The 27,133-nt window shown below is 43.1% G+C and overlaps 1 protein-coding gene across 5 annotated transcripts in view; it reads left to right on the plus strand.

Annotated features, from left to right (window-relative positions):
• LOC105283935 overlaps nt 1-27,133 on the plus strand; it is an 80,146-nt gene that overhangs the window by 42,105 nt on the left and 10,908 nt on the right. The window contains exons 1-2 of one of the 5 annotated variants that reach the window (XM_026974775.1): nt 9,124-9,314; nt 13,662-15,805. In XM_026974775.1, the coding sequence (XP_026830576.1) occupies nt 13,849-14,364 (516 nt within the window). In that variant the 5' untranslated portion in view covers nt 9,124-9,314; nt 13,662-13,848 and the 3' untranslated portion in view covers nt 14,365-15,805. The other 4 variants (XM_026974776.1, XM_026974777.1, XM_026974774.1 and 1 more) reach the window with 4 other exon arrangements.

Raw genomic sequence — 27,133 nt, forward strand, 5'->3', positions numbered from 1 at the left:
TTTTAGCCCCAATGGACGATCGGGGACGCCATTTGTCGCCGTGTGCAGGAATGGTTCGGGCAGCAGCTGAAAAACGGCAGTAATCTCGCCAAAAAATATACATTCATTCCGCGCGCACATTATCCCAGCACCAGTCCGATCCCGTGGCTCGGTCGTCTCATTTCCCGTACAGTTCGTCTCTTTCCCTCTCTCTCTCTCTCTTTCTCTCCTCGCGACGCTAAATTCGCCGGACGGAAACACGAACTTCGACCGGCACTGAACGCATGCACGCGTGCGTCTCACTGCGCGTTTGGCCTCATTTTTCCCTTCTTTTCGCGAATTACGTTCCCCTCAAAAGTTAATTTCAGTTACCCGTGACTGATGAGTTACGAGGGCGACTTATCGCGTGCTCGGGTCAACTATAAGTAACTGCAACGTGTGCAACAGTGTATGCAGGTTTATACGCCGCATATAATGTATAATGTTAGGTGGATACAAAAGATTTAATCTTTTTCCTCAGCGCTCTGATAATATTAATGTAGGAGGTTGCATTTTATCTGTTATTTTCAATATACAAGAAATGACTACAGAAATTCGTTAGTATCTGATTAAATAAGATCATATAATTGTTGTTTGCGCGAGGAACGTGTCCTAATAGCTCGTGTTTTTTCATTTTTCAACACATATGTTAATGACCATATGTTGTTAATGTATGATAATCGGTTAAATTCGAAAATTCATTAGAAACGAACAAACAAAAAATCGCAAGACAAAAGGTTCGAATAAGAGATCGCGCTCGTTATCATCAACTCGTTACGTACATTTTTATATATTACGTTATATATTATAATACATTAAATTAACTGTTGTGAACTGTTATAAAACTAAATGAGTTCATTTTATCATCCGCGTTAAATAAAGAGTTATTACATTATTCAAACTTGACATAAATTCTCGCTTTTCTACATTTTTAAAGAGTTGACATCAAAGTTTGTAATGTCATATGTCATGATTTAACGATAAATATTTCTTCAAAAAACAAAAATAGCGAACGCGATGAGCAATGAAGAGTTATATATGCTTTTCGTGTTCAGTAAACCGGTTTGGACTTGGGCTGGAAAGTTTTTCTGCACGCGGTGTAGTCAGCCAACTTGGCGCCTTTGTATTACCACTTATTCCAACACAGTACTTTTTAACTGGATAGTATTATATTATACTTTCGAGATATGGCCGAGATATAAAAAATCTTTTTTCGCAAAGGAATTCGAAATTTACTCGAGAGATCGCAGAAAATCGTAAAGAACGAGGGCAAATATTTATTTCGATAATTGAATTGTATTGCACATAGTATGTACTTAAAAAGCGAAAACATATAAAACTTTTGCATACACTTTTACATTTGTAAACGTAATTCGAAAATTTACGTCTTAACGGATGTTCTATTTGAGGACTGTCTGAATAGCAGGATATTGAGAGTTCGCGAGGAGTGACAACCTCGTGTAGTTTTCATAAAGAAAGGATCGAGCTCGCGTATTTTTCACGCAGAATCCGTGGCGGGAAAGGCACTGGGCGAATCTGGGGCATCCTGTACGTCTTTCAGTTGCCAGCTTACCGTTTCACCGCGAGACACGAGAAAGATCATCGCGATTTGAGGGCGCGCCGAGTTCGCCGGCGCGTTCCAATTTTCCCCACAAACGCAATAAAAATTTAGACAATCGGGTTGGATCGATCTTCTTGAATGTGAGAAAATAATCGAGTTTTACTTCGCTGCGGGCGTTGCTCTTCGCAGTCGTACCACGAGGAACGAGACCGTGCAGCACGGTCTCCATCTTCAAAAGCAACAGCGAAATGAAACAAAAATACTAATGTCATTCGGAAGAATTGGAACGTCACGAGCGCGCGTACGGAATTTTCCAAAAAATAATAGCAACTGAAATAACTTCGTCAAGTGCGCAACGTCGGCATGAATCGCGCGAGATATTATTCAATGCAAGAATCAATATTAAAATAAAAAGAAAGGTATTTGGATCGGAAATCGCCGTATCCTCGCATCGTATCATCGCGGATGAAGTTTCAGTGTGTAAAATCTGGAAAGATAGTCGAGACTGACAGGTCGTGTAGAGGATCGGAATGAAAACAAGTTGATCACAACAGTAGGAGTATTGGCCGTACAGCCTAAGACCTAGGCGTGTGAACCAGGGATCCCGGAGAGTTCGAGTTCAAATCTAAGGCAGTCTCCTAGTTATTTTTCGCCTCTTACAATTCAGAAGTGGGATAAAATCCGCTACCCCTCGGAGAGGAGGGAGTTGAGAAGCAGCTGGCTGGTAGTGAAGCCTGAACATGGAGGTCGGGACGGACTCAGAGGAGTGAACCAACATGGAGATTGGGAAGGACTCGGAGGAGTGAACCAACATGGAGATTGGGAAGGACTCGGAGGAGTGAACCAACATGGAGGTTGGGAGGGACTCAGAAGAGTGAACCAAAAATGGATGTTGGGAGGGACTCAGAAGAGTGAACCAAAAATGGAGGTTGGGAGGGACTCAAGTGGAGTGAACCGACGATTTGGAGACATTCGGGGACGAATGTAATGTCAGGCTGGCCGAGCTGTAAGATCTGGAAAGATAGTCGAGACTGACAGGTCGTATAGAGGATCGGAATGAAAACAAGTTGATCACAACAGTAGGAGTATTGGCCGTACAGCCTAAGACCTAGGCGTGTGAACCAGGGATCTCGGAGAGTTCGAGTTCAAATCTAAGGCAGTCTCCTAGTTATTTTTCGCCTCTTACAATTCAGTAGTGAGATAAAATCCGCCACCCCTCGGAGAGGAGGGAGTTGAGAAGCAGCTGGCCGGTAGTGAAGCCTGAACATGGAGGTCGGGACGGACTCAGAGGAGTGAACCAACATGGAGATTGGGAAGGACTCGGAGGAGTGAACCAACATGGAGGTTGGGAGGGACTCAGAAGAGTGAACCAAAAATGGAGGTTGGGAGGGACTCAAGTGGAGTGAACCGACGATTTGGAGACATTCGGGGACGAATATAATGTCAAGCTGGCCGAGCTGTAAGATCTGTAAAGATAGTCGAGACTGACAGGTCGTACAGAGGATCGGAATGAAAACAAGTTGATCACAACAGTAGGAGTATTGGCCGTGCAGCCTAAGATCTAGGCGTGTGAACCAGGGATCCCGGAGAGTTCGAGTTCAAATCTAAGGCAGTCTCCTAGTTATTTTTCGCCTCTTACAATTCAGAAGTGGGATAAAATCCGCTACCCCTCGGAGAGGAGGGAGTTGAGAAGCAGCTGGCTGGTAGTGAAGCTTGAACATGGAGGTCGGGACGGACTCAGTGGAGTGAACCAACATGGAGATTGGGAAGGACTCGGAGGAGTGAACCAACATGGAGATTGGGAAGGACTCGGAGGAGTGAACCAACATGGAGGTTGGGAGGGACTCAGAAGAGTGAACCAAAAATGGAGGTTGGGAGGGACTCAAGTGGAGTGAACCGACGATTTGGAGACATTCGGGGACGAATGTAATGTCAAGCTGGCCGAGCTGTAAGATCTGTAAAGATAGTCGAGACTGACAGGTCGTACAGAGGATCGGAATGAAAACAAGTTGATCACAACAGTAGGAGTATTGGCCGTACAGCCTAAGACCTAGGCGTGTGAACCAGGGATCCCGGAAAGTTCGAGTTCAAGTCTAAGGCAGTCTCCTAGTTATTTTTCGCCTCTTACAATTCAGAAGTGGGATAAAATCCGCTACCCTCGAGACAGTGAGATCATCCGATCGGAGAGGAGGGAGTTGAGAAGCAGCTGGCTGGTAGTGAAGCTGAACATGGAGGTCGGACGGACTCAGAGGAGTGAACCAACATGGAGATTGGGAAGGACTCGGAGGAGTGAACCAACATGGAGGTTGGGAGGGACTCAGAAGAGTAAACCAAAAATAGATGTTGGGAGGAACTCAGAAGAGTGAACCAAAAATGGAGGTTGGGAGGGACTCAAGTGGAGTGAACCGACGATTTGGAGACATTCGGGGACGAATGTAATGTCAAGCTGGCCGAGCTGTAAGATCTGTAAAGATAGTCGAGACTGACAGGTCGTACAGAGGATCGGAATGAAAACAAGTTGATCACAACAGTAGGAGTATTGGCCGTGCAGCCTAAGACCTAGGCGTGTGAACCAGGGATCCCGGAGAGTTCGAGTTCAAATCTAAGGCAGTCTCCTAGTTATTTTTCGCCTCTTACAAGTGTGTGAGCCTCCGCTCGAAACGATTCCGTTTACCTCAGTCGCTTTAATGTTTCCTAGGATATCGCGTGCGATTATCCGGGACTCTCTCTCTCTCTCTCTTTCCCTCTCTCTTCCGATATAAATCGGCCTTCGTCGTTTACCAATGCGGAGTGCTGCGGAGACAGAGAAACGTTAAGAACTCTCTGGCAGGACGGACGGGCCGCAATCACGATGTAACGAAGATAACGAGGACTTCCTGCATACTTACGAATTGTAACACCGCCGGTATATTTTTCATCTCCTCTCTCTTCCTCTCTTCCTTCCTCGCCGTCGCGTAGGGCGTCTACAAAAGCCCGAACGATAATGCCGACTGATTACAGTCGGGTTGGCATCTGTCGTTCTATTGGAGCGGAGAGACACCTCGTATATACGCTCGTCTGCGTTTTATTCTTCATTGTCGCGAGTAATGGCCGATCGTTCGTTAAAATTACACGTGTTTCTTCTTGTTCCATTTTTCTTTTTTTCGGAACGTCTCGCTTAAGTGATCGACAATAGGAGAGTAACGAGTGATTTCACTTGCGGACCTACCGCGCGGATGCGCGGCGCGCTCGTTGCTTTTTATACCAGCGGAAATTTCTATTCGACGTAACGCCGACTTTAAGCTAAAGTAGCAGCGGCAACTCGTTGCGCATCTACTAATCCGATTATATCGGCCGTTTTGAAGTTTTCTGCCGGGAGCTTCTCGAGGGCTCTCGCTTGCCCAGAGAGAATGGCTGCTTTCCACGGTTACCCTCGTGTTTTTCTCATGAACGTTTCCCTTCTGCCTACACCGGAATTATGCAGCAGCCACTACGCGCAGGATCCCTTTCAGAAACCCTCTCTTTCTCTCTCTCTCTCTCTCTCTCTCTCTCTCTCTCTCTCTCTCTGCGTGTGGAAACCATCTTTTCCCTTATACGTGAGAATATACATACATACATATGTTGCGCAGATTAGCGCTAACGTGCGCGAACGTTACCAACATTTTGTAAGGTTCTTCGCGCTCCCTTTGCATTTTGCATCCCTCGAAAAATCCCCGCAATTTTTTTATCAGATGAAAGCGACCATTTTCCACCCTTTATGTCGCGCCCATTAGCATAATCGTCAGCGCAACAGAACCGATGTTTCCTGTCGGGCTTCTTTCCTCGGATTCATCTTCTCTCTCCTCTCTCTCTTGCTTTTCTCTCGCACGAGGGCCTCGGGTCGCCCGCTGGTAGCCGTAAACCAGCGCATGCCACTTTCCGAGAGTGTCTACTCCCAAACTTGCAAGTGTCTCGCTTACGAGCACCGAGTCGCAGCCACACCAGGGAGCAACTACGCGAGCAAGTTTGATAGGTGGTTCCTCTACACGTGCGCGAGCGTGTACCGGGGGTATCGGGATTATCCGAAAGATTGCCGCCACGCGGCTGTGCGGCGGGGTTTCGTGCTGGCAGCGATCGCGGAAATCGAGCGTTAATTTTGCTCGCAAACTGCTTCGCCCGGAGCGAATGGAAATACTTTACTCGCGCAACGCGGTCGTTACGGGGCCGTTAGTAGATTAGTAGATGTACATACCATTGCCGGGCTTCCATTATAATTTGTATCAAGTTTTCTCGCAAATTGCATGCTCGCGTAATAATCGAATAATCGATCGTATCGGATGGCTGAAAAAGTCGTGATTTGTGTTTCAGTGGATGGCACTGCCAAATCTCGCAACACATGCTTCACATTTCGACGTATCGTGTAACGGAAATCGAAAACGGGGGAGATTATTCAGTTGAATAATTTTGAGTGTGAATAAACCGGTTAACCTTTTTTTATTTCGAAAAATCACCAAGTGTCGAGTCGCGGTATGTTCAATGTCGAACAACGTGTTCCTCTCGAGACTCGGAAAGAATTCATCGCGTATTTTTAAAGATTTCTTTAACGGGAAACAATGTTTTGATTTTTCGTCTCGCCAAAACCAGAAAACGGATGCAGAAACGAGAGATTTATGTCTCCAGACGTCGGATATCCAGACGAGACACGGCGAATCCTGAAAAGATGCTCAGGATGTTTGCAGATATAGAATACTATACATTATAGTAAAGCAGTAATGTCAACTATATTTTTTTATCAGTGTTCGCAACAGAGAATCCGGCATCGATTAAAGACATACCCTCTATTCGTTACACTCGAACTGCTGTCAACCCTTATCCCTTCGTGGGAACTTGACCTTTCTCGCGCGCATGGCGCGCAACACTCGTGCTCGAAATTATGCCATCGTGTCGCATCGACTCCACGCGCATTTATATCGAGAGGATGATACTCTCGAAGTAATAACACCTTGAAACGACAGATAGCGATGTAATCCCCGCGCATAAACATCTGCCATCCAATTACTCGGAAATGCAATTTCCGGCGAGGCAGATGTAGCCGCATCCACTTTTTCTTATTCCGCCTTTCGTGTTCCTTTCTATGAATTTCGATCATCGAATTTCGTCAAGTTTCTATCGGCGAATATTAATATGATTAGATAAATGCATCCCCGTTACATCATCAAGGTAGCCTATTTTGCAACGTTTTCAAATTATATTTATCGTAACCGATACTCCCCACTGAGAATAAATTATGAGAGCTCGCGCAAATCACGAGTTCTATTAGATCATTAATCGCGTTTAGACGGCGGTGAATCAAACTGAACACATACTATGACAGCACAACACAGCTTGTCGTATATTAATTTTATAGCAGGATAGGCAATCTGTAAAAAACAAACAACAAAATTCTCCAAACACGGGCAGATAATTTAGTTAATAATAACTTAATATTCTTCCGCACGCAGATTACTTAATAAGACTCATTTGTGAAATTACGTTAATAACTGATATTTCCCGCCTGACTGAAATGTGTTTTGATGTTGTATCGTGATTCAGACAGTCAGGCAGCAGGAAATGTTCGCGTGCAACAACTGCACGCCGGACATCTTCGATTCTCCGGGTAGTACGTAGGCGACACTGGTGGTGGCCTTTCAATCAATGTAATTGCCGTTCAATCAGGTTCAAGCTTGCACCAATTCTGTCCGACGACAATGCCTTCTGCTTACCCGTGTTTCACGAAATTGAAAAGTTCCTGAGCTTTCGCACTGACAAGGGAAGGTTTTTAGGTGTTACACTCGGATTTCAAAAATTTTTTGCATGCAGATAGGGAGGTCCCCAAATAGAAAAAAAAATAAAAGTAGCGGCCCAAATGCATATTTGCGCGCTACGTGCGCAATTTTCGATGTTAGGTTAATTACTCAAAAATGCTATTTCCAATCGAATTCTTTACATTTTTTATTTCACCTAACGCACATTTATATTGCTTTGAATAATTTTGTGTGTGTGTGTTTAGAAAATACGAGCGTCTAATGTAATCTCGTGCCGCGCGAGCACAGTGCGTATAAAAGGCCCATTGCTCAAAAATGGTATTTGCATCGTAACTTTTTTAATTTTTTACTGCGACTGCCAATGCACACAATTTGGAATAATTGTACATTGCGCAAATCGTAGTTTGCTCTTTCTGCGTGATTTATTGTACGCGACTTTAAATAGATTTGATCAGAATCCATAACGAGGACATACAAGATCTGGTCAAGGGAGGTTTTTAACTCTTTCAGTTTTAATTTCTTTTTAAAGCGTTGTGCATTAGGTGAAGTAAAAAATGTAAAGAATTCGATTGGAAATAGCATTTTTGAGTAATTAACCTAACATCGAAAATTGCGCACGTAGCGCGCAAATATGCATTTGGGCCGCTACTTTTATAATTTTTCTTCTATTTGGGGACCTCCCTATCTGCATGCAAAAAATTTTTGAAATCCGAGTGTAACACCTAAAAACCTTTCCTTGTCAGACACCGAGCTCATCGAATCCGTCGGGGGATAAATACAGAGAGAACAGGTCTTCGTTAAATTTTTCGTTTGTTTGTGACATAGGATTTTCGTCGCGCGAGGAATTAACCCTTTTGAATAAATAACTGGTATGAGACTGATACGTAAGATGGCTTGAATCGCTCAATTTTCTAAGATCAAACTAAGATTGACGTAAAATCTGTTCCATTTCTATGAGTAATATTTTAAATATAATTTTCATTCTGCACGCGATATCCAGTAATAAATATTACGAAAGAATGCTCGTTTTGTTTGCCTGTCGATGAAAACTATTGACGTTTCGCGCTTCATGTTTTCGGAGCACGCAATCTTATATAGATTTGCCAGCGTTACTTCGCTTAAAACGTCGAGCGGTACTCGCGTTTCATTACCGATAATGTATGATTGTGCGATGCAATGTGCCATGCGCACGTGCAGCTTTCACGACTGAAACGTACATTCAATCACTGCTGTACGTAAATATTAAATAGAGGTATGCTAATCGTAACAGCTTGAGCGATCGTTCCGATTAGTTGTACAGTACATTAAACATTCAGCCGCTTCCGTCAGGTAACAATTCTGGCGTCACGCTATTTTGCCATCTGCCACCACGCATTGCTCTCCGATTCCAACAATACGCAAATAACTCGAGACAAATAATCGCGGGAAACGAACGCGGCGATGAGAACGCTCCGTTGCGGTACGATCAGTCAAAAAAAACACTCCGATATTTTTCCTCATCAGCGGAAACGAACCGCTTTAACCCCGAACGTCGATGTCTTCGCGATGACCGGCGCTCGTCTGTCTCGTTCCGAGTGAAAACACCCCCCAGGCATGAAGAGTCCTCTCGGAGTGCGTATTCTCTGCGTCTCGTCATCCCTCTTCGCCTTCCTTCCATGAGTGCTGGCGGTGGTAGTGGCGGTGGTGGTGGTGATGGGGTGGTGGTGGACGCGCACAACGTACTCCGGGCACAAACGTGGATTATATCGGCACATGCGCCCCGCGCGCGACTGTCGCATCGGCGGAAAAGCGGATATAGCCGGCGGCGTGTCAAAACCATTCCGCCGCCCGTGCCGCACGCGAGTTTAGTACGGCATGGTTCTTGGTTGCGGTTGGACGACCCGTGCATCTGGCCACGCGCCGTGTGGTTGCAGCGAAAACCGCGTCGGGGAAAACGGCAGCCGCACGGGCTCTCGCAGAGAGGAAAACCAACGGTACGCGCGCACGTTGCGGTCGCGTCGTGAAAATCGTCTCGTCCCGTCGCCGAGCAGACGGAGGTTTTTCACGGGAAAAGCCCGCTTGTCGCGCTTACCCGCGCCGCTTTCTGCTCTGCGTTGACGCGATAACGCGGAAAAGCCGCGCTAAGCGCCTCCAACAAGGAACCGAGGAAGCGGATAAACTCGGAGATCAAACATTTTCAAGCATCCCTTTGTGAGTTTGACAGTCCTAAGCCGGGAGTCGGTGTGCGCGCGTCTTACGCGCGGATATTCTCGCGGAAAATGCAGCGACACAGCAGCGCGCTCGCGATGCATACGTTTCGCAGAGATGCGTTTGAGGAGAGTGTCTCGATTCTCTAGTGAGGATGTTACGTCTGAGGTAGTGAACAAGTTCCGCGCGCGCGCGCGCGTGTGTGTGGGCCCGCGCGCGCGCGTATGCATCCCACGAATAGAGAGCCGTGTCAAAACCATGCACCTCGTTTGATCGAATTGAACGACGTGATTTCTTCGATCCATTCGACATCCTGATAAAGTACATTGGCCGTTATTATAGCACGTTCGAGATGCATATTTGACAAAGAGAGCGGCGTTCTCTAGTAGCGATAATAAGTCGACCTCAAAAATTAATATACAGGGTGTCCCGGGTTTTAACCGACAAACTGCGGGAGCATATTCTACTAGTGGAAATGAGAAAAAATTCTTATATCGAGTTTGCTTAGAAATGCTTTATTACAAAGTTATAAACCAATATTGAAAAGAAATATGAGATAAGTAACAACGGAACATAGTGTAAAATTTGGAAGGTCGAAGATGTTTATGTTATGTGTATTCACATGTGTTCATGTTCACTATGTTGAAACGATCCAGTACGATTCTCATCAATGATATTATGGACAGATGAAGCGACCTTTACAAGACGAGGCATATTCAATTCTCATAATAGCCATGTATGGGCTCATAATAATCCACATACTACCAGACGAAGAAACTTTCAACACGAATTTCGATGTAATGTTTGGATGGGTATGCTTCATGACCGGCTTATTGGTCCGTTCTTTTTACCTGACCGATTGAACGGAGAATCTTTTCGAAGATTCCTATCAAACGATTTACCAATTTTGATGGAAAATGTGCCACTGCAGTTTCGCCGAAACAGCTGGATACAGTTAGACGGTTGTCCATCGCACTATGCTAGACAAGTTAGAAACTGGTTAGATGAACATTACGCTCATAGGTGGATTGGTCGAGGAGGACCGGTTTTCTGGCCTCCGAGATCGCCCGATTTAACGCCTCTTGATTTTTATTTATGGGGAACTTTAAAAAATAAAGTTTACAGTACGAAGTAATCTCGCTTGAAGATTTGAAGCAACGAATTACTAATTCAGTTACTGAGATGCAACAAAATTTTCAGGAATGTCGTACTGTAACAAATTCTGTACTACGTCGATGTCTAGCTTGTATCGATGTGCAAGGACAACATTTTGAAATGCGTCACTAAATCATTGCGTAGATAATTTTTATTTTTGTGAAAAAATCCGTTGTTACTTGTCTCATATTTCTTTTCAATATTGGTTTATAACTTTGTAATAAAGCATTTCTAAGCAAACTCGATATAAGAATTTTTTCTTATTTCCACTAGTAGAATACGCTCCCGCAGTTTGTCGGTTAAAACCCGGGACACCCTGTATAGCGTTGTTCGAGGGGCGGTCGCCCCTCTTTCCGCGCAAGCCGGATCTCGCGAACTGGAATTAAAATGTAATATATATATTTACACGCATCACAACATCGAGGGGAGGGTGCTTGAAAAAAATGTATAATGTATATGTTGTTTGTATATAAAACAACTGGTCGTTGCGCCCGCGCAATTTTTATTTGCATGTCGACACATAGTTTCAGCGATGCGGCTTTTAAACGCGGTCTTGTTTCGTGCAAATTTTTTTCTGGATTTATTTCACGCGCACCGCACATAGCAAACATTCTTTGAAAAAGGTATGAGCTGCAACATTATATCGCAAAGCACAAACGATAGTTTGAATTTCTGCCGCAACGATGTTTTGCAGCTGTTTGGATTACCGTTAATTTCCAACAAACGTTTGCCGCTGATTGCCAAGCTGCGGATGCAACCGCGTGGCACTCGTGCAAAACACGATAATTTTATTTAAATCGCGCACCGCGCGCGCACTTGACGCTGATCATTTGATTTTAATTACGTATTTACATCGAGTACACGCACGTGGACATTCGGTAAGTAATATCCAAAACCGAAAGCAGATATTTGGGAATTTGATCCCCGTACGATTTAATACTTTGCAGAGCATTATCACCCGATGCAACACGCGAGGAATACCATTTCCGGATGAACGAGCAGTTGGAAAGTCACGCTTTGACGATTTTGAAAGATTTTTACGATCAATCAATCGAGATGAATCGACAATAATAAATAGAACGCTGCAGGCGGACGGAATTACAAAGAAACAAATTATTGCGAAAACTCGCCGAATCGAATCGAAACGTGCAAGGAAATCACGAATGAAATTATTGCCGCGCCAGAAACGCGAGCGAGATTACGGATAAAATGTCAAAAACACGTGTTCGCGCGCGCCCAAGCGTATGTACGGAGGATCAGCAGGGAACGGGAAAGTTATAATAACAATACGTAACATGTACAGATAATCATAATGTACCGTCGACGGCGCGACACACATTTTTCTCGAGGTGTGCACTCGCAACTCGAGTCACGTAACGCGCGCAAGAGGCGAGATAACAAACGACGAAGGCGTAACGCGCCGCGGAGCGTTGAATAATTCTCACGTTTTAAAGGGTGCCCAATTTAAAGCGCGTCCGAACACGCGAAACACAGCACGCGACGAGATCCAGACCAAAAAGAGAAATCATCCTTTTTCGACCAACATAATGAAACGCAGCATGAAGTTTGTAAGCGTAAAAATAGTCGCAACGAGGCAACAAATCAGGCCCAGATTTTCATCCTCTTGTTGAGTTTTTAATCTTTCTTTTATGCACTCTGAGCAAGTCCCACGCATGCATCCTTGACACGTCGTCTCGTCGTTCTTCTCGTGCACGGACGAAGGGATTACGTCCGTAGAGTCGACTGAATAGCCGCTGGACCAGCAACATCTGACGAGCATCCGGCCGTATTCGTGTCCTTCCGCTTCTCCTTCCTTCGCGATGCACTCGCGTTCTTATTAGTATCCCCATGAAGAAAATAGGGCGTCCGTGAAGCTTCTGGGCCTTCATCGCGAGAGAAAAGTGACGGGACGAGCGAGGAGACGATAGTCGAGAGGGAAACTCCCGTGTCGTCGATCCGCGTCTGTAAACTCGTACTCGGAATCTGATAACTCCACTCTGTCTCCTGCGACTCTCTCTCGTGTATTAATTATTATGTCGATGATATCAATTGCGGCACGAGTATCGGAATTGGATTTATAACGGATATGGATTGTTTCCAGCGGAGCGCGATGTGTGCGAATGTAAATCGCTTCAATTGAATCCATCGCTTTGTGGCTCTGCAAATATTTAGAACGTTCATTAATTTGCCGGTTAGCAAATCGTGTATCGGATAGTTCCATGGAGTACTTGTTTGAAAATTTCGTTCGTCCCGAGAACATCCGATTGACTTTCATTCGTTGAGCTGTCGAGAATCCTCTCTGATTATTACCTGATTAATTCTCCTTATCGATCTTATTTTTTATATTTATAAATGTAATGCCAAAGTCAACGACATTCCTAATTTGTTTCATGATATAATACTGGATTATATTCGCCTCATTTTTCAGTGTTTGTAATCATATTTAATAATATACGAATAATATAATATTTAATTACATATTGTGTAACATATATTCATTATTAAAAACACTTAAAAAACAGGACGAATATATGTTACAACACAATATCTCGTATGTTACTACACACACATGCACGATACAGGATACAGTCGTGCTGTCTGTATATTCCCTACCGAATAATTGCATTTATTGAAATTAATTAATTCAATGTAAATTTCTCTTACACTCTCGTCTCGATGAGATTAAAATGTCCGTATTTCGATCGATCAACGGTAAAGGGCGCGCCGTGCATATATCGCAATTAATTACCGTTTATAATCATAGCTACTATTCAAAATGTCGATACACTGGGTTCATATGTTGCAGTATGAACCCTATTTCACATATCGTTACAGCTACAGGTTTGCAAATTTGCGTGTCCGCTCGTTCGATTTATCAATATTTTATTAATAATAATATTAGTAATCCGTTGATAGATACGAAAATTCCAAGTCGATGCAACGTTCATTCTTACCATTCCCTCTTTCTCTTTTTCAAGATCGTTTCGTCGCTGCGACGTTCCATGAAGTCGAAGGACCACGGTACCAAGGCCGAGGTTTGATCACCAGTCGGCATTGCTGATTCGATCCGAGGCCCGCCGAGACGCGATTCGTCCTCCACTTCTAGATGAATCACCGTGATCTACAGCAGAGGCATCGTACGCGAGTGATCGCACCGAGCAAATCATGTACAAGATACTGCGTCGCGGCTCCGGCCGCGTCTTCGTCCTCTGCATCGTGGTGCTGTCGCTTCTGCTGTGCCTGTACTACGTCAGCCAGGTCCAGGCACCGTCGACGGGTCATCCTGCCGCAGCCGCCGCCATCCTGAATGAGGAGCTTCGATACGACCGTAGTCTAACTTCCGTCACGCCGGATTACAGCGAGTCGCCGGATGCCCAAGTGTCGCTGGCCACCTGTCCCGTCATCGTGGCACGACTTGCAGACATCGATGCTCAACAGGAGTTCAGCACGTTCGACTTTCAGGTGAGTTTTCTCCGCTTGCTCGTATCTGGAAAGCACATTGGCGTTCGAGCCGATTTCCCGACGTTTTCACCTCGTTCGTTTTGCCGCCTCCTGCTGTTCCACGACTCACACGCGCGTTTTCCATGGTTTCCTTTTTCTTCCACTTCCGGTGTGCGCGGTATCTGTTTTTGCACGATTTCACCTTGTCAGAACGTAACTCGCGATTTCACTTCTGTATAAACGATCGAGAATTCAGGCGGATATTCAAGACATTATATTTGCGTTTTACGTGATCGGGCGATGCATAAGAAATAAGGAGAGAGGCTTTGTCAAAAGTCTAGTCACGAGATGAATAAGTTGCGACGACGAGACAAACGGTTACTTTTGATCTTCCCGAAAATCTCAGGCGCAAGTCCAACTTTAAGGTGTAAATGTGATTTACAATATCAAGAGCTAAAGCGCTAATAGATTGAAAGTCGAGCATGGGCAGCGCCTTTCATCCCCGAGATTATCTTCGGCGTATTCCCGACGTACGACGAGATATTTATGTTCGCAAAAAGTTTTCGCGGAATATACGAGCGGCTAAATTTCATACCAATACCTCATGGACAGCGCGCCAAGTCCGGTCGTTTTAAAAGTACCGCGTCATTAGCTGCAAAACTTTGTACGTCCCCCGCGAGAGTCTGCAAACTTCTCTGATTTAATGGCCGGCCATTGTAATAAGGGGATTCCTCCATTTACGATGTAATAAAAAAAGTCATTTTCGAGCATTTCGATAGAGCGATAATTTCTCATCTTTGATAATTAATCGAAGAAAATTTTCGGCCACCGAAAAGAAATCCAGAAAATACTACAGGAATTAAGCTGTTAATTTATTGGGCTGTAACATATATTTTGGTAACTGTTTAGAATAGGACCTTTTTCGAATTTTTATATCTTTTTGCGGCTCTCTTGGTAAAAATCTTCGTTGTGACTCTAACAGTGATAATCACAATGGTTTTTATCGAAAAAGCCGCAAAAATATCAAAAAAGGCCCTATTCTAAAGAATTACCTATATTTTTTTAGTGTCTAATAATATGTTGCAACATATGTTCGTTATTAAAAACATTAAACAAATGGAACGGATATAGTTTGCAACCCAATATTTATACGAGACAAAATGTAATGGTGTGCCGTCGGTCGTATGTGTTGATCAATTATAAGAGAGCGTCGTCGAATTAGCATGATCAATCGCTATTTATTATTTCTGACGTTCTCTTAATCGCCACTTTTGATAAGAGCTACGTTTACCATTGCATTATGCCACCCCTGGTGCGCCTGACAGGCGGAAGCGGAGTCTACAATTCAAATCTTCTCGTGTTCGCCTAATTATAGAGGAACCGGCCGCCAGTTCTCCGGTGCTCAGCTGCTCGCGGTAGCAATTTCCGACATTGTATACTTGCAGCGGTTTATAATCGAGATGCAAAGGAGCATTGATTTCGGTAGCAAGTTAGCAGGCGCAACTTTGTTACATCGTTTGCGATATCGTTCAAGATCCTATAGTATCGTTGCATGCACTAGAATGACACTGGGTGACCTGTCAATTCGAGTAATATGTAAAACCACGAGCAGGGATCGGCAAAATATTAATAATAAATTAATATTACTTGAGTATTTAATTATTTATTTAACAGGAAAAAATAATTCCCGATTAATTGATTAATCAGTAATCAAGATAAGCAATTTTTCAATTGCTCGGTTAATCAGTAATCAAAGTGAAAAAATTTTTAATTATTCGATTAATCAGTAATTATAGTATAAAATATTTTTGTTACTTGATTAATCAGTAATCAGACCGAAAAATTTTTCAATTATTTCATCACTCAGTAATCAGTGTCAGATGTTCCTTGATTATTTAGTTGATTTTTTCTGGATTATTTTCTTGATTATTTAAGTCATCAGCGTACAGCAGCAATTATATACAGAAAAAAATTAATTCAACGCAATATTTTTCTAATAAAATTAGTTGAAGTAGGATTTTTTATGACTGATAAAAAAATAATTTAAATAGTGAAATATTGCGTTAATTTCATTTTTTTCTGTATGGAATTGATGCTGTACGCTGATAACTACTTAAATAATCAAGAAAATAATCCAGAAAAAAATCAACTAAATAATCAAGGAACATCTGACACTGATTACTGAGTGATGAAATAATTGAAAAATTGTTCGGTCTGATTACTGAGTAATCAAGTAATTAAAATTATTCCGTTCTGATTCTGATTAATCAAGTAACAAAAATATTTTATACTATAATTACTGATTAATCGAATAGTTAAAAAATTTTTCACTTTGATTATTGATTACTGGAGTAATTGAAAAATTGTTTATTTTGATTACTGATTAATCGAGTAATTAAGAAATTGTTCATTTTGATTACTGATTAACCGAGCAATTGAAAAATTGTTGATCTTGATTACTGATTAATCAATTAATAATAACTTTCTCGAAGTTGATTACTGATTATCAAAATAATTGTTAATCAAAGCTGAAAATATTATTGAAAATATCGTTGATGCCGATCCCTGACCACGAGTATGTCAAAAGAATTATCATTAATATTCTTCCATTATCTTTCTCGACCCCGAAAATAATTCATGATGCAATCGCGAAAACCTTTTTCTCCGCAAAAAATTGGTTAAATTCGATCGCGAGCACATGCTACTGTTAATATAATATTAATGATAAAAACAACGTGTTGGTATTTCCGGCGTTCCCGAAACGGTCGATAATACCAGACTTCTTTGATCAGCCAACTAGTGGACGCAGCAGCGGGAGCTTGAAAAACCGCGCGTTGTCAGCGCGACAAAAAGACTAATCAAATGTGAATTAATACATCGTATTCAATAATCTACTCGAATCAACGACCTCGATACGTCAGTTACACGCGATGAAAGGCAAATCGGGTTACGTCGCAATGAGCAGCGGCGGCAGTGGCTAACGATGTTTCGAATTCGAGTTGCAAATCGAATTTGCCGTTATCGCACCCGCGCTGAAAATCGTGTTCCTAATACAATCCTAATCGCGTGTACGCGCGCTCGCTCGCTCGCTCGCTCGCCTAATCCACCATCCTCGTAGCTGACGGATTAGCCACGTACGACGGGCAGCAATAGCACTTAATTGCACGAGTCAGGGGGACGCTCGTTAATTCCCTTTAATTCTGTGCCACGGTCGCGCCCGTTAAGTATGGAATTTCGATAATGTCCTCTGTTCGACGGTTTGACAGCACGGGGGGTTGCTCAGCGCGGTGAAAACTTGCCCTCGAACGTCTCGCAGCGAACTCTGATGTAAACTTGTTGATCCACCCGGGCGGCGATTTGTTGATCCCTTGCGCTTATTACGCAAGCGGAAAGGAGCTGATGCCACGCAGCTCGAGTCGCGGTATTCCGATTTCAGTGCACGGATGCGCCTAATCATCTTTCGATGAGAAATGCACATCATTAGGCATGCACGGGTATATCGTGAAATCGATTGATTTTCATTTGGGAAATGATTTGCCGCCACGATAATCAAGGGCATAACGTAATCTCGACGCGCGAGCTGTGAGCGCGGCAGTTTGCGTCGAGCGAGTCGCATATTGATGATCGCATTGACGACTGAGCACTCAAAGAGCAAAGGGTTGCATTCATGATGGCGGGCTGTGTATCGTGCCATAGTCAGCGGCGCGGGCGGGGTAGCGCGTGTAGAGAGATTTACATCGATTATGGGTATTTATTTCGACGCTAGTTACTGGCGCGCGGCTGAGCGTATTTCGTTTATAATTCATCACGGGGAGCGCGGGGAAACGCGGAACATCAAACGCGAGTATCGCTTCAGCAAGTCGGCAGTGCATTTAGAAAATTACACCGGTGATCGCGTTTTACCCGTTTAATTGTCGATTGGAACAACCGTTCCACGTATTACCCGGCGATTTGTTTACGGGAATAACATTATCGGCGAAAGAGTTTCGTAATTTATTAGCGCTCGTTTGGTTTGAAAATATATCGCGCGAACAGTTTTCATTATCAAGAGTACTTCACTGCGCGGTAATTGTGCATTCGTTAAACTGCGCGATGAAACTTTCTAATTGCACGGGGAAACAAATCACTAAAAGGTATTGACCGAGTGAAACAAAACCGACCGAATATCGATCGCTACAAAAACAACACAAAGCAGTTTCCTCGAAGAGTCTGTCTAAACTAATTGGACCATGTGCTGCTTTCTTGCCGAACGAACATCCCACTAACAACGAAAGGTTTTTAGGTGTTACACTCGGATTTCAAAAATTGTTTGCATGCAGGTAGGGAGGTCCCCAAATAGAAGAAAAATTATAAAAGTAGCGGCCCAAATGCATATTTGCGCGCTACGTGCGCAATTTTCGATGTTAGGTTAATTACTCAAAAATGCTATTTCCAATCGAATTCTTTACATTTTTTATTTCACCTAATGCACAACGCTTTAAAAAGAAATCAAAAGCAAAATTAAAACTGAAAGAATTAAAAACCTCCCTTGACCAGATCTTTTGTGTCCTCGTTATGGATTCTGATCAAATCTATTTAAAGTCGCATACGATAAATCACGCAGAAAGAGCAAACTACGATTTGCGCAATGTACAATTATTCCAAATTGTGTGCATTGGCAGCCGCAGTAAAAAATTAAAAAAGTTACGATGCAAATACCATTTTTGAGCAATGGGCCTTTTATACGCACTGTGCTCGCGCGGCACGAGATTACATTAGACGCTCGTATTTTCTAAACACACACACACAAAATTATTCAAAGCAATATAAATGTGCGTTAGGTGAAATAAAAAATGTAAAGAATTCGATTGGAAATAGCATTTTTGAGTAATTAACCTAACATCGAAAATTGCGCACGTAGCGCGCAAATATGCATTTGGGCCGCTACTTTTATTTTTTTTTCTATTTGGGGACCTCCCTATCTGCATGCAAAAAATTTTTGAAATCCGAGTGTAACACCTAAAAACCTTCCCTTGTAAGTAGACAATATTTTACGTGGCCGACAAAATTCCCGCTAAAATTCGCTTTCTTCTCATTCTTTCCCGACTTCTCCCTCTCCGAGCTCCCCCCTCGACAACGTCGACGAGAGATCTCGAGGTGATGGTCCGAGTATCTAAGGGACGAAGGCAGAGAGCTCCGTCGCACAGTTCAAGACTCGCCATTTCGTTTCCCCTCTCGGTGAATCCCTCTTCTGCGTTCCCGCCCGTTCCCGTTAGCGGACTACATTTCGCAATTTGCTTAAGCAAACCTTTCCAGAAATTCATATCCGTCCCCGGCCGTCACCCGCAGCCACCCTCAGCACCCTCAGGCACCCTCGCGCAAGGCGCACGTCTGCAGTTTCTCGAGTAGGTACTCGGGTGCATCTGACGTTTTTAAGACGTAATGCCGACGTGATGTTTTCTCTTTGCACCGTTTTACCGAGAGGACCGACTCAAGTAGCGATAGCGGAGTAACTCCTGCAATTGGGGCGCGTTAACTCACCTGCACGCTTCAAGACGCGAACTCTTCGAGTATTTTGATACATTCCTGTAATTCTGAAGCGATCTGTTAACTGCGCTTGAAACGCACCTTTCGCGAAGGAAACTGCAGAATTTCAAATTACATGGATGCAGTATGCATGATGTAAGCTTTGTCGCGCTCCGAACGACGATCTCCATTATAGTATATCCTGTATTACTGACTTGATGATATCAACGAAAGTTACTTTTTAATGTTTTTTTTACAATGATTGTATTTCTGAATGAGTCATTCAATGTAAGCGTATCTAGGAGACTTTTAGCATACAAGAAGGCTTTGCATTTTGCTTCGGTAGCATATACGGTACGCTTTTTTTATATTAAAATCTCGAAAATCCTAGCTCGCCCCCAATGCGAGTCTTTTAGACGGATCGTGTGCTCTTGACACTTTACGACATAATTCAGACACGTGATACTCTCTTTCTTATTCGCCAACTACGAGCACAGACTTGAAAAGTTGAAAGTCGCGTCGAGCGCCGCGTCTCGAGGCAAGAACAGCTCGCCACAAAATTGGGTCATGATTTTGCAGTCGCTCTTGTTATGCAAATTTGTAGTTTTATGTTTTTCCTTCTTATAACTCTCTGTACCTGATGTATACGTGATATATACATGATGCATACATGCCTGCATCAAGTATATAGTGATTGGATCAAGATACCAAGATACTTGAAAATTATTTATGTTTAACGCGGTCAATCTCATTACCGACCTATTATTAGGGGTGTGATTTAGTTTTGAGGGGTTTTTTTGCTCAAAAACGCATGTATTTAAATATGATAATAAATGAATACCTTAATCAAAATATTTTCCTTCGTTTTCTATAACTTTTTCCCATCTTTCTGGCAAGAGATGGATTCCACCACGATAAAATCACTCTTCTTTTCAGTTGATCCATTCGTCGACGAATTTTCGCACTTCTTCCAAATTATCAAAGTGTGTATCCTCTAAAGCGTGTTGCATCGAACGGAACAAATAATAATCGCATGGAGCAATGTCCGGGGAAGACTTGCCATTCAAGCTCTAATAGTATTTGTTTCACTGATAACGCAACGTGAGGTCGAGCGTTGTTACGAAGAAGAATCACTTTCCGTCGTTTACTCGCAATTGGTGGTCGTTTTTGGTCCAATGCTTGCTTCAACTTGTACAATTGGTGTCGATAACGATCAGCCGTGACAGTCTCGTGCGGATTTAACAGCTCATAGTACACTATTACTTTTGAACCGTGAATATTGCGTCTCGGAGTGGATGTTGATGGTTCGCCTGGATCCACCCATGATTTTCTGCGTTTCGGATTATCAAAATAGATCCACTTTTCATCCCCGGTAACAATCCGAGACAAAAGACTTCTTTTTTTGCCTGGCGATCAACGAAATGCAAATGTTCAACCGGTTCGCAATGGCACTTTCCGATAATTGATGTCGAACCCATTTCCCTTCCTTCTGAATTTTTCCCATTTCATGTAAATGTTTGGTAACTGTTGTACGATCAACGTTTAATGCTCTGGCAAGTTCTGAAGTGGATCGTGTTAGATTTTCGTGCAATAATGCTTGCAAATCTGCATTTTCAAGCTTTCTTGGTTGTCCCGAGCGTTCTTTGTCCTTCACATCAGTATGACCACTTTTAAAGCGTCTAAACCAGTATTCACACGTCTTAATTGATGGCGATTCTGCGTCACCATAAGTTTCCACAAGAATTCTATAACCGTCAGCCGCAGTTTTCTTTTGATTAAAAAACAAAAGCAACGCATGTCGAAAATGCTGTTTCGGAAGTTGCATTTTTACGATGATACAAACACGACTGTTATTGCATCTATTGCTATAATGCTACTAAATGTCATGGATAATGTCAACACCGTAAGAAAGAACAGTTATCGGAAACAGCTATTGGAACAAACTGACACTACAGCCATCTGTTGCAAAACCCTCAAAACTAAATCACACTTCTAATAAATAACACTTGTGGAATTTTTAATTTTTTTAACCAGTTTTACGTAATTACATTCTCACGCTTTTTATCTATTATGACGGCCCAAGTGTCAGGGCGTACGTGCTCAAAAGGACCGTACGTGCTCGACTAACAGCGCGAAAATTCTTTTTGTCGCTGCAACAACGTAAAGTGGCTAAGATAGACTCGGAAACACGCGTGCGGATTTCGCGTACGCTGTTGTAATTTTCGTGAGCTTTATGGACGAGTCTCTCGCTTAACAAAATGCACACGTATTCCGCCTTACGCGAAAATCCTCATTAATAATTTAATGGCAGCGCGCGCGCGTATCACCATTTATAATCTCGCCTCTCAAACAACGTCTGTTTTGTCGCGGTAGGTCTGTCCCCTGCATTTAATTTAATGCGCTCCCATTTACGCCGTCATTACGGCACATCCAACGTCACCGAGGAATCCTCAAAGAAGGCTATTTTCGGTGATCGAGCGGAATCGCGGGCGACACGGCACGTTTTTTCGTTTGTCGGGAATCGATAAACGACCCACTTGAATTCGATGAAAGCGTAATTTGCGAAGCGAAACGTGAAAGAGAGAGAGAGAGATCCACGAGGCTACGAGGAATAAGTAAAACCCATGCTCGCGTAACCCGCTCCCTTTTACCTACTGTTCCCATCCCCTCGCGTCTGCTCACACTTTCCTTTCGCATTCGCTGTACAAAAGGCACCTAGGCATAAATCCACGAAGAAACGACTTCATTACTAGATGTTCTGTACCGTAACCGGCCCGACGACGATGACCCCGTTGGCGAATGGGAAAATGGTCCTTGTTCGCTCTGATGACGAAGGGCACAGGGCGCTTTAATGCGCTATGTACAAAACAGGCGTTTTACGTTTTGATGCAACTTGCGAGTGGCATTTATTGGGTTCGCCAAAAAGTAATTGCGTTTTTTTTTATATAAATAAAAGGCGAATTTTTCATGGGAAACAAAAACTTTATTAAACAATATATTGTCCATTTTGTTTGATTATTTTTTGCCATTTTTCAGGCAACTTCATGATTCCGTGCTCAAAACAGTTCTTATCTTTTTCAGCAAAAAACAATTCCAAGAACGATTTCATATCCTCATCAGCAGTAAAGGTTTTACCATTCAAGGCGTTTTGCAAAGAACCAAACAAATGGTAATCTGATGGTGCCAGGTCTGGCGAATATGGTGGATGTGGTAACATCATGGTAACACATCCCATCCAAGCTGCAACAATTTTTCACGAGTAACCAAACTTGTACGTGGTCTAGCGTTATCATGGTGAAACACAACACCTTTGCGATTCACCAATTCTCGACGTTTCTGTTTGATGGCATCATTTAATTTATCCAGTTGACGACAATATACGTCTGAATTAATGGTTTGATTCCTTGCAAGCAGCTCAAAATACACAGTCCCACCAGACTGACAGCATAATCTTTCTTTGGTGAATATCTGCTTTTCAAGTGCTTTCAGCAGGTTCATCACGCTTGCTCCACCATCTTTTTCGTTTGACGTTGTTGTAGACGATCGATTTTTCGTCGCCTGTTATCATACGTTTCAAAAATCGATCATTTTCCTCACGTTTCAAAAGAGAATCGCAGATGTCAATACGCTTAGTGAGATGAATTTCTTTGAGCTCATGTCGTACCCAAATATCGAGCTTACTAATGTATCCAAGTCGTTTTAAATGGTTCTCAACACTCGATTTCGATATGTTAAGATTCTCAGCAATCTCTCGGGTCGTTAAACGCCGATTCGAATCGATCAGTGCCTTTATTTTGTCATCGTCAATTTCGATTGGCCTTCCTGAGCGTGGTGCATCTTTCACATTAAAATCTCCAGATCGAAATTTAGTAAACCAATTTTGACACTGCCGCAGTTTTAAAGCACCTTCGCCATATACATGACATAACTTTTTATGAGCTTGCACAGCGTTTTTCCCTTTTCGGAAGTAACAAAACAAAATATGAGGAAAATGTTCTTTTTGATTTTCCATTTTGAAATCGACGGCAAACAAACGATTGTTAACGAAATCGTGTACTTTCTTTTTGTAAAACAAGCTTGAACTGTGAGTTGTTAACCTACATAATGAATTTGCGGTTTAGAATGAAGTTAGTTACATTTCAAGACATGTATGTTCATCTATTGGAAAAAACGCAATTACTTTTTGGCCAACCCAATACAATTCTCCTCAGATTACTATTGTCAACTGTAATATGCAGAATGTTGTTTATTATACGTGCAAAAATGATTTTAGAAATGTTTAGCCTCCGACCGCTGCGCTACTCGATTACGTCCTCAATGGCTTTTCGCTTTATATAGCGAGTTAGACGATTCGCACAAATTCGTTTCCTCCTTATCGGCTCTATTCTTAAGAACCTTTCAAATCTCCTTTATACTGTGATACGTGTTCAAGTAAGAGATCCGCGAGATTACAACGGATCCACCACAAAGGCTCCTCTCTTTTCGATCTAGTTTATCCGTCCGCGGGAGAGACGACGAAGAGTTCCTCGACTTGCGACGTCGTGTATCTTGATGCGAGGATGTTCATGAGACGCACGATTAAATCGCATTTAAAAATTAATCTCCCGTAGTGGATACTCTCCGCTTCACCGCTTTTAACGCACGCGTCTTCGCAATAAAATCTATTCTTCTTTTTATCGATTAGCCCTCTCTCGTTTCCGCGTGTACATACATATACACGTCTGCACGTCTGCATACATACACGCGTGGATTTTATATGCGCTCCACTTTGCAAGTAGTGTCGCATCGGGCTAGGCTCGAAGACGTTTCTCAAAGGATTTTCTCGCGTTACCGCATTTCCACCTTGTTCCCTCCTTTATCTGCATTTTGTCCTCATCCTCCTGCTCAGAGAGAGAGAGAGAGACGCGATTCGTCGTCGGCGATGGGATTGCACGGCCTAAGGAACGAAATAGGAAGGAATAGCACGCCGAGAACTGTGGAGACCAAACAAGCGTAAAAGAGGCGGATGCGAGATGCAAAAAAGAGAGAGAGAGAGAGAGAGAGGCCCGAGGAAAAAGGAGAGACGGTCCTTTTGAACTGACGCGCGTATCGCCAGAGCGGTCTGCTCTGATTTGCAAAGGCATTTCCGGGATTGCCCTTCTCTATGTAGCGCATCGCATTTATTCTACACCTCGCTCACCACCCACCCGTTTCGGTAATGAGGCCACTTTCGAGACGAGTGGTTTATGGAACTCCCATTAGTGCGCTCGTCTCCGTTCGTTTCGGAATGTTCCTGTTAATCCGCCGATTATGCCGATACGCCCGATACGATCGATCAGCATCATCGATGAGCGGCAAATACACGCCGGATCGATTAAATATACATTTGGATTAATTGCTCGGCTTCGGTTCTTCAGAGCCGAATTTTGTCGCATGTGAGAAAATCTGTTTATCCCGAGAGATGAGGAAAATTTATTGCTCATTTATTCGCCCAATCGTGCCATCGCAAAATCGCGTCGAAACACGACACGCAGCCAAATTAAAAAATATCATGCTAATTGATTTAATTAGCGGAGGAGCCTGGTGGTGCCTATTAGCCGAACGTGGGGTGCTGTATCACACGAATTTTGAGAATTGCACCGATAAAAGCTCATCCACGAGCCGTGGCGTGATGACGAGTGCCGGCTCATGCGAGCGACAATTTTCCGTGACGTGACAAACGTCAATTAAACGACGTCCGCGGACTCCCGGTGTAAACAATACGCAATTCAATAAACTTCGCCATTCGGGATGCACACGAAAGTCCAATATTTGACTCGGCCGTAGATTAAGCCCGGCGCGCTCGCGCGTCGAACTTTCGAGATTGCTCTCCCGCCGCCACATTAATCGAATATGACAACTTTGACTACCGGATCAATGATCGCCGGACTTTCAGCGACTATTTGTACCTATTATATTCGACGCTGAACCTGTCAAAATATTCAAAAGAAAATATTATTACTTCTGCGTTCGTGAGGAAATTACGAAAATAGAGGAAATCGCGAGGGTATAGCTATCTCCCTGTAAATTCTGTTAGTAATAAAATCTGAGACTCTTGCACAACGAACGTTATCGTATAGGAATTGTGAACAGAGAAATAATTGACGATATTTTCATTGTACGTCGCACGACATTTTCAATTCTCTGGAAATCATATGTAAAGAAAAGGTTTCGATTGGTGTTTAAGATCGTATCTGCAGCGCGTTTTCGTATTAAAACGCGGCCATTTCCACGTTATTTCGAGACACCCTCGGTCATTGCGAGTACCCAGGGTTCTCGTATAATTACACCCGAGCAGCGTATTAATTTACGGCGAGACCAGCGGCGCCTTGGGTTTGGTTTTCACCTCCGCTGCGTCCACGTGTAACGAGCCGAACCCTCTAATTGAACTCCCGCAGGAATGCTCCTGCAGCATAGGCCCTCGGTCAGAGAGGATTACAATACGCGGGTAACCGTGGACGAGCGGCGTTGGCGACAGGTAAACGCAGGCCGCATGCCTCCAGTCAGGCATGCCAGCAAATATCAATTAGCTCCGCTAATGAGAAATCTCACCGTGCGTCAATGTTATTTGCGGAAGTGCGCACGCTCGGCCGTACGCATCGTGTTACGTGTCATGTGATGCATGGTAACGTCGATTTCCATGGTAAGATTGGATCTCCTTTCATTTGCAAATTTTGCAAATTTATGTGATCGCCTGCAGATTGCCAAGGGATGGAATGTTTAAGGAGACAGATGAATTACTAAATGTATTAAGCAAATTAATTCGATGATCTTTTTGAAGAAATCGAGCTTTTATTACAAAAAACATAATGTCACTCTTCGAATTATTCGCCATCATTTTCTAATACTTTTTACATCATATCATATATCCTCTCTCGAAAAAAAGAAAATTAATGAAGGCTCAATTTCTTAAAAAAAGCAGCAAATTAATTTGCACATATATTATTTATCCGTTATTTTAAATAAATTATGTATTATGATGTAATTTAATTTATATATTTGAATCATGTAATATTGTTTCATGCGGAGTACAGTTTATTCGATAGTAGTTGTCATACGGCATTAGTTATATGACCATGTAGTAAAGTGCGAAAAGAGAAGTCGAGATCACCAAATTCGACGTTGAAGAGCGTAATCTCCGCTCCCGGATCGGATAGAAATTCATTTCAGTAGTCGAGCCAAGATATACGCGAGGTCGCCCGCAAAATCTATTGCGAGCAAGAAACTCCATCAGGGCCGCGGCTGCAAGTTCCTCCATTCAAGAATAGTCGCGTGACACCGCGACAATGAGGCAAACGCAACGCCGTTCTTTTGAACCCGCTTGTCTGCACTCGGCATTGTTCTCCGACTTCGTATTGTGTGTCACGAACTTTCCAGTGTAATAATAATAAGAAACGTGCATTAAAACCCGTGACATCGCGCATAAAGAAAGCGCGTTAAACCGCGAGAGTATATTGCTAGTATCACGTGTGTCAGCTATCAGCTC

Source organism: Ooceraea biroi, chromosome 13, assembly GCF_003672135.1.
Source record: "Ooceraea biroi isolate clonal line C1 chromosome 13, Obir_v5.4, whole genome shotgun sequence".
In the NCBI taxonomy this organism is placed as follows: domain Eukaryota; kingdom Metazoa; phylum Arthropoda; class Insecta; order Hymenoptera; family Formicidae; genus Ooceraea; species Ooceraea biroi.